The following is an 11,688-nucleotide window of genomic DNA, read 5'->3' on the forward strand; positions in this document are numbered from 1 at the left end:
TGAGAGCACACAGCCCCATCCCGTCTAAGGTGAAAAGTGAACCGTGTGCCGTACATAGAATTGCTTGGCTGGGTCTCGGCATTTTGTTTCGGGTGTAATTAGAATAAAAAATGCATGCGAACTCGAATGCTCCACAAAAATTGAATGATTCCTTGTACTCTGTGTGTGTGCATCTCCCACCTGGGCCCGAATACACGATTATACACTTAGGCTGAATTATTTAAACGGCTCTTGGGGGTAAGCTTGTCTGAAATGTTCGATATTCATTAGAGCGGCCTTAGACAGGGGCGGGGAGGAGAGCATTTTCCTGAGCTGTGAAAATGCTAAGTGCAGGCTGCAGGCAACAATGAGCAGAGGAAAGGCCCCACAGCAGAGGGGATGTGCAAGATGAAAACTTTTAGGAAAACAAAGAAAGACCCAAAGAGAGAGTGCGAGGGAGAGTGTGGCGGAGCAAGCAAAAAGTAATGTCAAATGTGGGTTAATATGATTTATGGAAATTTGCACTCGACCCCCGCTCAGCCTTTTCCTTTGTGTGTCAGGTGGGTGTATTTCCGTTTACCCCCCCGCCAGGTGGAAAACACACACAAAGTCGCTTTGTGGCATGACTCCCCCAATTGCCGTGTCTGAAGCATTTTTACTTTTTGCTCGAATTTGTCAACTGAAACAGTTGACGTTAGACTCAATGCAGCCACCGGCCCGCATAATGCCAGGCATTTTGGTGTCATTGTTAAGCAGCAGCACATCCAGCAAGCACAGCCCCCAACACATACACACTCAGAGACAGAGACACACAGAGAGCAGCGAGAGAGACAAGAGAAAAGCCAAAAGGCGTAGTAGACTCGACTCCATTTGCCTGTCTCTGTCTCTGTCAGTGTCACGCTGGGGGACGACACTGTTTTCTGGTTGTGCTGTTCTCGTGAAAGGTTTTTCATTTGACAAATGCTGATTAAGCGGCCCGGGACTGAGAGTAAAAAATATTTGCCCATATTCGGGATGGTATGCGAGTCGAGTGTCCTGTGTGTGCACTTTAGCTGCCTGTCTGGGCCATAGTCTAGGCCCATTCAATCAAGTCTCATCACCCGGTGAGCGGGTCTCCAGCAGGATCATGAAGATGTCTCGAATATGTTTTGCAGCATTAACCAGATTGCTGCTGTGAAATCTCGAGCGTGGCGCCGCAGCTTGCCTTGGCGAGATTGAAAAGTCAACATGGCCGAAGGTGACAACAAAACCAAAAAAAAAAAAAGCAACAAATAAATGGACATGACACGCATATTTAATACGCCCCCACCTGCACACACACACGCCCCCTCCCAGCACCCACCCTCTGAAGCGCGTGGCTTGTGCCACATTTTGGATGATAGGATCGCTAGGCATTGTGGCACGGGGGCAGGGGGCACGGCAGGGGTGCCCTGCTTGTCATGATATTTGTGTTGCCTTTTCTCCTGATTTTATTGTGTGAATATGTGGCACATTATTCATGATTAGGTTGAGGTCGTTTGCTCCTCGTTTTTGTGTGTGCCCCGCAACTGTGTGTGTGTGTTTGTGTGTGTGTCCGTGTGTGTAGAGTGTTTACCCACTTTGATTGCTTGACAAGATGGCTGTCCCGTTCGAGGATGGGCTCCAAGCATGCGGCTCGCAACCCTGTCCATTCGTCAGTCTCGAGGGGTATAATTAGTCGCACAAGTTTCGCTCTCCGCTCTCCGCTTTTGGGTAAACAAAAAGCCAGACGCTAATGAGGCCAATAACTCAATTGCGGCTAAATGAAGGGACAGCCACACAAATCTCAGAAGTTTAAAACGTTTACACACCATTTAAATCAAAATTAATGTCCGATTGCAGAGGCTGCCCCGTACCTGGGTCATCCATACTCGTCCTGGCAGGCAGGCAGTAGTAGTTGTATTAGCTGGAAATCATTTCATTTTAATGACTCCACGCTTCGAATAAACTTTTTAATTACAAACTTCAATTACAATTAACGAGCGGCAGCTAAGCCAGAAAAGAAAACCCCGCAAAGGGACAAGGCTCAGTGCTCAGAGCTCACAGCTCTGGCAGCCAGAGCAGCAAAGATTCTGCTCCGTCTAGCTGTGTTGTGTGTGTTTTGCAGGCTCCAGCTATGGCTCCAGCGTTTGCATAATTGCCTCGGACCAGCAACGGCCAAACGGGCTGACAATGACGGGCACAAGGCACCAGCTAAGCTGCTGCTGCTGCTGCTCCTTTCTATGGCCCCGGCAAACAACCCATCCATGGATAATTAAGAATAATAATTACCTCCCTTTTCTGCAGTTTATCTGCGTCTGTCGGGCTTTCGTTTCTTATTTTCTCGGCTCGACAGGCATCGCCTGCAAAGCTGCAAATAATGTTGATCGGGCAGACTTTCTGTCTGTGGTTACCGAAGAGAAAATATAAACACGAAATATACTTACCAATTAATGTGTTAATGCACTCGTTTGCCTCGATTCTCCATGCAAATTTAGTGGCAATTTGTATGCTGGCTCTCTGGGAGGGGAATAAAAAACTTTTGTGCACGAATAAAATTTAAATTGAAACTCCAAAAGAGCGGCACGAGATGTCAGCTTTAACTTTATGCGTTATGCAGAGCCTACCTCCCCGCTCCCTCTCTCCCCCTCTCCACATGCCAAGTTTCAGCCCGCTATTTGTTCTGAATACACAGAGCCAAGCCAATTGGCCTGCGTTCCCCAACTTTGTTTCACTTTTGTCCCGTCGCGGCTTCTAATTTCGCCTTTTTGTCTGGTTTTGTTTTGGTTTTTTTTGTCTTTTGTTTTTTAACAAAATAAAAACTTTTCAATTTGACTTCTTGTTTGCCGAAATGTGAAAGTTTCGAATGAGTAGAACAAAAAAAAGACAAGAAAATACCTGGGAGCCGAACAAAAGACTTGAAATGGCCAGGCTGACAGTTCAAAGGAATCTGTCCAAGGCAGCTTCGGGAATAACTTTATTCAAATTCAGCCACCATTTCAGCGGACTCCCGCTCTATTTTTTGTTGGGAGTCGACCAAAGGTGCGATGTGTCGCTTAATGGCTGCCAATTCAATTATTGTTTTGGTGCCAACTTTTGTTGCCACTCTCCACAGCCGTTTTGTGCACACAGTTTTCAATTTCCATCACCATCAACGGGGTTCCCAGACAACAAAAGCCGCTCGCCTGGCAATTCAATTTCGCCAAACACCAGGCAATAAATAGTCATAATACATTTCGGGGTCCACCTGCTTTCTGCTGCCAGTTGTAAATGAAAAAGCGGAGCAATCAGTGCTGCTGCATTATCCTTGCCATAGCCATCATCAGCGTCGTCATCCCCTGTCTGACACGCCGCAATGTGTGACATTCTTTGCATGTCTTACTGACATTTAACATTTGCGTTTCGTGTTTCATACTCGGCACTCGGTACTCGCCTCGCGGTGTGTCCTTTGTCCTCTGTCCTCTGTCCTGTTTGCTGTGTGGCGGCAAAACAACGCTAGTTTTTGCGGTCCCAGCAAATAGACAATCAATGGCTCCTGGGGCGAAATTGAAACGCAAGCAATGGGCAACTATCTGTATCGCTGGTTTACAAGTTTTAGATTGCGTGTACGAGTACGGGTACACGTACCCCCTCCAGTCCCCTGTCGAACCAGCTGTAAGAGTAAATTGAATTTTTGTTCCTCAACGGCAAAAACAAAACAGCTCAATAAAAGTGTCAAATGGGCCAAACGGTACAGACACAATCCCACAATCCCACAATCCCCTCTTCACCGCTCAGTCTGAAGCATTTTTTTGGAGTAACTTTAGCAATTGGCTCTCGGCCTCGAATGGAAACAAAGCAAATCCATCAATCAATGCAGAGAGTGTGGCAATCTTTTAACTACTCATTTATGTGCTTTAAGTGTGCTTCAGAAGGGGCTTGTGTGGGGTTGGGGGTTGGCTATTAATTGGCTGAGCTGCAGCAACACTTCTCGTACTCGCTTGTGCCTCTCTCTCTCTCTCTCTCTCTGGGTGCAGTTTCAATAAATTGTTTTACACTGGTTGCCACTTGCAACCGTCATGGCAAGGGTGGGGTGGGGGGAGCACAGCGTTGGTCTGCGGATCGACTACAACAATAACTTCAACAAATACCAGTGGCACAGCACAGCACAGCAGAGTGCAGCAGGCAGTGGCAACTGCTACTTCAGCTGCCCATTGTGTGTTGGCGTGTGTTTGTTTGCTGGCCAATGGACCGACGTGACGTATACGTAATATTTCATTTCATTTGTACAACGCACATACGCGTAGTCCTCTCTGTGTGTGTGTGTGTGTGTTTACTTTCCGCTTGCCTCTGGCCTAGCAATGGGCATTGGGGGTGGCATGTCCCTGTCCCTTTCCCCTCTGCACTGTGTCTTCGCCGTCTGCAACTGCAACTGCTACACGGCCTACAAACGTTTGCACAAAGGTTCAACGCCGTTATTTATTTAATTGCATTCAATTTGCGGTTAATTGTTAAACAATGCCCCGGCCAATGACTACGCTGCACTGAACCTCGAGCTGGGCAGGGCCTTTGACTCGCTCAAAGTTCACTTCGCATAATGGCCAAAAGGTGCGTACACCGTACACAGTGGGGCAGGGCTCCGCTCCCATCGTACTTGTAGTTGCTGGAGTGCATGTGTGTTTGTTTGTTGAGCAAACAACTACAAGTGCGGTTTTAATTGAACTCAAGTGATGCTGAGCACTGAATGAGCTCACTTTTTACACAGAATGCGGGCAAGCCATAAAAGAGAGGGAAAGGAATGGCGTTAGACGTGGGCCCTTCTAATGAGTGGTCAAATATTTACACAGGCATACTCGCTGTGCTTCAAGCAATTAGCTTTTAAATTAGCCAACAAAAATATCTCTCTCTCTCTCTCTCTCTGTCTCTCTATCGAATTCCCCATAAACTACACCAATTTGTTGGCCATGCTGCAAGTTTATCTAGAGCGGAATTCATGGTCCGGCAGCAGCGACAAATTATAAAACAAATTGCCATTGAAATTGCTGAAACTAAAATAAATAACAATTATGGGAAACAAATCAGGTCCAGGCCAGCCAACCAGCCAGGTTAGCAGTTATCGGCCACCTCGGCGCATTGTTGGCTGGCAAGTTAGCGGCCAACTGGCTGGCTGGCCAACAGATCCGCAATGCCGCCTGGCCCTAAACCATTGTTATCGCCGCCCAGGCCAGCCACTGACCACGGCAAAAAATTTGCATTTCAATGGGAAATAAAGTAACTGCGGACTCTCCACTCTCAACTCCATTGGACGCTAATCGCCCAAATGTGTGCACAACGGGCCGTGTGGCATGTGCCGCTTGGCATCCAATTAAAATGCATCGCCTCGTATGTAAGTACTGCAGAATGTTGTGTCATTGCTGCTGCTGCTGTACCCCCATTCAAAATTGAAACAAAAACTATAATCGCTTTGGCAGGGATTACAACACACAGAAACATGTTGCAGATACCCGCGCCGTCTCAGATTTGTGCCTGACAGTGGCAGTGGCACAGCCGCGACAAAAACAAATCCCAATCGATTCTCGACCGATTCTGTGGTCATGTGCAACATGCGAATTATATTTGTGTGTCTGTTCTATCGCAAAATTCAATTCAATTGCGATAATAATAATAATATAATTTATTTTCTATGCGAGAGGGCGAGAGAGAGCTCGCAGATTTGGTGGCTGTTCGATGGCGAATTATAATTATGTGCCTGGCTGCTTCCTGTGGCCGGGTTCTGCTTAAATTGAAAATATTTATAATAAATATATTAAACATGCACAAAATTCACACACACATCGGAGTATACCTATCCTGGTATCTGGCGAATGTGGGCGAACGAGAGCTGGGAACACTTTTTATCAAAATGCCATGGAAAAAATGCCATGCCCCACGGCTGGGTACCACAAGCAGCCAAAAAAGGCCATTAAAAGCAGCCTAGAAAGGCGCCAGAAAATGGCCTTGACAGAAGAGCCCACACGTGCATTTATACAGGGTACACGGGGCATATTGACAGCTAATATTAGAGACAAGACTTAAACAGGGTAAACCCAAGAAAAGTATCAGAAATATGAGTCCCTGATTGGACTCCCTCTTAAGTCTGCCAGAGGGTATCCGCTGTTTCGTTCGGTTCTGCTGCTGTTGTCTGCCCAGCTTATTGTCTGTTTATCGGTGTGTTTACCTCTGAGCATCTTTTGTTATACTTTATGTTGCCCGGCGGCTGTTTGTGCGCAAAATGCATTTGTTTCGATATGCCGCCCATATAAATTAAATTGAATACATATTTCTTTTAGCTCGAATGACTGTATCCAGACTCGATAGTGTGTGTGGATGGCGCTCTTCCATAGCTGCCATAGAGATGCAGTGCAGTGGAATGCCGCCGCTAAAACAAACATCCGAGTCATCTGCCGGAAATGGGATACAAGTTCAGAGCTGAAGCTCCATCCTACGGATATCAGCGCATTTGCAGTGGCAATAAATTCCCTCAAGAAACTGCCAGCGACAACAGTGGCGACACACAAGACACAGAAAAAAAGAGCAGAACTTGTAAAGTGGCAAAGAGTTGCGAGTGGGTAAGCAAATAAAGGCAGTGGTGTGGCCAAAGAGGGGACTGATATTCCCCCCAATAGTCGATAGATGCTCAGAGATGACTGGGAGTGTAACCACTTGATAACTAGGTAGCAGGTACATGGAACGGATCCCCCATTTTGTTGGGGAGTAACTCTGCTGTGGATAGCAAAAAGACATTGGCTCACAAATGTTTATAGCACTAATTTTATTTGTCAAACTAACAGAAGGAACAACGCACAGGCAGCGCAAATAAATGTGTCTGAGAAACGATTGAGCGCACAGAGAGAGAGAGAGAGAGAGAGAGAGAGAGAGAGAGAGAGAGAGTGAGAGACACAGAGTCGTATAAACAGAGGGACATAAAACTCATACGACATGTGGGCCAGCAGGCAGGCAGGCACTGGGGAAGTGCGTAAGCGTGAGAACATGGCACTTCATTCACACACACACCCCAAACCCACACCCCGGAAGTGCCACTCTGGCACTCCATACGAGCAGCAGGAGGAGCACGAGCAGTCCAAAGTTGGACTAAAAGAAAGACAAACTGAACTAGAAACAAAGCCTGGGCTAGAGCTGTGCCTGCCGAACAATTTATACGACTATTTGAAGCTGCAAGTAAAAGTCTGAGTAAACGCTGCTTAAGTGTGCGTAAATCTATAAGGACCCAGCACAGCACAGAACCTACAGAAACCTATCGCATCGAAAGATGTTCGGCAGTTTTCATTGTCACCCCAGCGAGGACGACTACGACGACATCTTTCTCCGAATGTTAACACATCGTTTGTCGTCTGCTGTCTTTCACCCCGTCACGACTTCTAAGGACTCACTCTCCCACCCTCCGGGGAGTTGTTTTTATGCTGTAAAGCATTTTCATTTGTTTTTAGTTTCTTTCCTCTCCTTTTTTTTTGACTGCCTTTCAAGTGGGAGTGGCAGGCGGTCTGTCCCTTGTTTGGCTGCCTGGAAATTGATAGTTTTAGCCGACAGATTATGATCTGTTTATTGTGCAAAGTGCTGTGAAGTTCGGGCGAGCAATTAAGCTGCCTAAACGACTGGTGTGAAATGTGTTTCTGGTGATAGCTGGCGAGGCGCCCGTCAGGCGTTCAATGTCCTTCATGTTCGATGGGGCTGGGGGGCGCCGATAAGGGAACTTTAACTTAATTTACTTGGTGGGCAGGCAACAGTCTTGAGTCTTGTGTGCCTGCCCTGTTCCTGCTCCTGCTTGAGCTGTGCTGAGCACAACACAAGAATTGAACTTATTTCCGGCGGAAGTATCAGTATTTGGCAATTTCCGGTCTACCATTGCCTTGGCATCGTTTTTTTTTTCTTTGTTCTTTGGCAGCACACCCACGCCCAGCCGCTTTGCCGAGGCAATAAATGTTAATACATATTAAGCGATTTCCTCGGCAAGGCAGGAGCCAGGGGAGCCAGTTGGAGGAAGTTCCAGAAGAAGACAATAAAGTTTGCCACGTCCGAGGAAGTCAATTTTCCCCGAGTCAAAGTGTAATTAAACCCTTGAAGGAATGCCAGATAGATATTGAAATGGAAGGCTGGAAAACTAGACGCAACCACTCAGCGCGGCACTCAGCTGTCGAACGGTTGTCGGAGTCACCCAAGAACTTCCATTAGCCTCTGCATTCATTAGGGTCCCCGGCCCTAGCCCAGGCCCAGGCACATAATCATCATCAATAATATAGCTCGGAAAACACATCACAAATTAATTTTGACAGCTCTTGGCAACGATTAATATCAATTATTCAAATAGTTTGCAAGCGGCCAAGTCTTAAGCTGCTGCTGCTGCCTCATTGCTCCATCAATGAGCCCCTCTCCCTCTCTATGCATTGGCATTGTGCGGCCATTGACAATGTCATAAGCATGCTACAGGGCTCTTCGTGGCCTATTCGAACTATGGCTTAGGGCTTTGTTATTTGCCCATTGAAATGCGAGCGTTTGCTTGTGAAGGCTTTGTTCGAGCCTCTGATCTATGGCCATGAAGGCCAACGATTGGTGGATGCCAGGCTTCAGCTCCTTTCTAATTGGATTCTTATCAATTAAAGCCGCTTACAGTCCATTGCTCCCACTGCCCTAAACTATGTATTTTGTATACCCGTTTAGGCTCTAGGCTGCAGCTGGGGCTCCCTGCCACAGCCCCTTCCGAGTGTCACAAAATTATTTCCAAATTATGTATGCGCACGTTGCCAAATACCAAAATTGACTAATATTTATTTATACAATTTTGCGGTCCACGGCATGCAGATAATTCAATTCCTGTGTCAAATTTTAACCAAAAAAGGTGCGTGGGTGCGCGAGTGTGTGCACCTGCTCTGTCCCGCACTCACCTCAAATGCAATTCAATTTTGCGATAAACCAATTTAAAGCTGACCAAAAATCAGCGCAAAAAATGCCAGCTATAATACATATTTGTGCATATAATTTGTGTCGCTTTATCAGGCCTCATTCGCTCTCATTCGCATCATTGCTGCTGCGGTCAGAGGTTATCAATCGTTTGCCGAATTGCTCTACAAAAAACCCACAGAACCGCTTTGTGATTGTGCGACAGTCGAAGCGCAAGTACCCATGAAGGAGTAGCTGCACATGGACATAGAGTGGTTCTTGTGGTGCGCTCTTAGGCCTCATCGTCGTATCCCCTGCAAAATATTTATTCCAAATAGCAACAATAAAAACTCCGTAAACTGCTGCCAGCCAAAGAGAAGATCATCCGTTGTCCCCCAATGCCCCAAAGGCTGTTAAAGGGTAGGGAACAATATTTTCGCTTCCCTGACACGCCAAGTGTCAAACACACCTTCCAGCGGTTGTGGCACTGCCAGCAAGAGTCGCTGCCCCGCCCCGCCCAGCGAGTGGATATTAAAGACTGAGTGAGCAATTGGGAAATGGGCAGGGCAGGGCCTGGACTGGGTTGGGTTTGGGTTTGGGTTTGGGCGGAGTCAACAATTTTGTCTAATTACGACACGAGAAACAAGACGCCAGCGACAAGCCATAAAAAATATGCCATTTGCACGAAAATAACTGTGATGTGCTGTGACCTGCGACCTGTGGCCCACTCCTAAGCCTAGGAGTCTGAACCGAGCCACAGATACACAGATATAGCCAACAAATGGCTTCATTTGAGCCAGGAATGTTGAGGCGATAAAAAGTACATGTATTAAAATTAACAAAACAACCAGGCAGCAGGCGGAAGGCGGAAAACAGAAGGCAAGCCTAGACTGGAGACGAGACGGGGTGGCAGATTGGGTGGCAGATCTATGAGAGGCTCTCCCCTCGTCACATCACGTGATTGACGCACATTTCGACCTGGAATTTCCAACTGTTAATTCGACGCACCCAACTACAGGGGACAACCCCAGCTAGAGGCCATCGAGACCATTCTGGAAGTGGAAATTTTATGTGTCTTCGTCATGTTAATTGTTTTCCTTTGTTGGCTGTTCCTGGTTATTGTTGCTGCTGCTGCTGTTGGATGGATGGACTCGACTGGGCTTTGTTATAAGCCATAATTTGTGCGCTTATAACTCAAAAGTTTCGCAACTAACTTTATTAACCGAACGAAGGAGCGGGCCGTGGCCCCTGCCACGGCAGACCTGAGACTTCATTTGAGTTCATTCTTTTTGTTTTCTTGATTTCCGTTTCCGACGACGACGCAACTTTCTTTAGCTTGTTTTTATGGTAATCGGCGCATAACAAAAACCACAATACGCTCTGCCCACAGCCACGCCCACAGACCCTCAAGGCATAGCCACAGAGCCAGAGTCGGAGTCGGAGTCCACCTGAGTGTGTGCTGGGAGGGTGTGTGGGGGGGGTGGCCCGTGGCATGGCATTTGGAAATTAAACAGCGCATAGTCCTTAAAATTTTATAACTTAATTTCTGTTGCTTTGGCATTTTTGTGAACTTTTTGATTTGATTTCCGTTCGGCACTCGCGCAACTCCTTTTGTGGCGATATCGGCTGGTGGTCTGGCAGGTCTCCGAGCTGAGGGTTGAGGGTGGCAGGTGCTGACGTGCCTGGCGTTCTTTTTCTGCTGGAATTTGCCATGCGAATTAGAATAATAAACTGTTGGAATTTATTTCGCACAGGAAAATACTTTGGCTGCGCTGATAAGGTTGATCTATGGCCGGTGGCACTTGAACGGCAGCGATAAGGCGGCATTGTGCCAGAGGGATGGCTGGTGGCAGCATAATTGATGCACCGTGGGGGGGAGGCATGCTACGCGGCCATTCCGCAGGCGATTTGGATCGGCAGACATAACTCAATTGCGAAGCAAACCAAATCCCGGCTCTTACGCACTTCATTATGATTTCACGTTGGCTTACATTTTGAGAATTATTTAATTCCTCTGAGTGTTGGCCGGGGCCAGGAGGGTCCACAGCTCCATTTGTGCTGTGTAAATCTTGGCGCACCACTGTCATTGGGTGCATGCTGGAACCTAGCTTCATTATGCTAATTGCACGGACATCAACTGCGAAAAACAATCCAACAAATAACAAAGAGCTGGGACTAGAGCAGGGACTGGAGCAGGTACTGGGGAGCAGGCACCAGGAAACCAAAGAATTTTCATTAAAAAACTGTTCATTTAGTTGCACAATTATTTTTGTGCAGCAATTTTAATAACACTAATTTACCTTCAATTTTCTCAACTCTTTTTCCATGCCACACAAAGGCAGCGACCAATGCCAGCAGCGGAGAGAGAGAGAGAGGTGGGGAGAGAGATGGAGAGCGAGAGAATTCCAGTTAAAAATATGCGCAGCTGCACGAACTACAAAAAAAAATGAAAATGATAAGTTTTTTCCCTCTCGATTCTCGTCTTTTTTTTGTTGCCGTCTTTTAATTTGATTCCTTTCAGCATTCACTCAACCAGGCCACAGATGAAGCCCCGACGACCACCACCACCGCCACTAGCAGCAGCGTCGGGTCGGACGTCATGCGAGCGGCCATAGCAGTGGCAACGGGCAACGGGCAGCGGGCAGCGGGCAACGGGCCACAGCAAAAACAAAATCATCAAAAGCGGACACAGGACTGAGCCCCGCCAGGACTGAGCCAAGTTCATTCTAAGCCGTTTGCATTGCAAATGGTGCATCTGCCTTTGCCTCTGCCTGGCGACAAAAGCAAAGAAGATGGCAA

General features: G+C 47.1%; 1 protein-coding gene across 3 annotated transcripts in view; it reads left to right on the forward strand.

The window, feature by feature from the left end:
* The window catches only part of LOC117895968 (neuronal growth regulator 1), a 73,759-nt gene that overhangs the window by 57,406 nt on the left and 4,665 nt on the right, over positions 1–11,688 (forward strand). For 2 of the 3 annotated variants that reach the window (XM_034803923.1, XM_034803926.1), the window contains exon 11: positions 7,120–7,133. In XM_034803923.1, the coding sequence (XP_034659814.1) occupies positions 7,120–7,129 (10 nt within the window). In that variant the 3' untranslated portion in view covers positions 7,130–7,133. The remainder of the gene's footprint in view (positions 1–7,119; positions 7,134–11,688) is intronic. The other variant, XM_034803924.1, reaches the window with a different exon arrangement.

The sequence above is a fragment of the Drosophila subobscura genome, chromosome O, assembly GCF_008121235.1.
Source record: "Drosophila subobscura isolate 14011-0131.10 chromosome O, UCBerk_Dsub_1.0, whole genome shotgun sequence".
In the NCBI taxonomy this organism is placed as follows: Eukaryota; Metazoa; Arthropoda; class Insecta; order Diptera; family Drosophilidae; genus Drosophila; species Drosophila subobscura.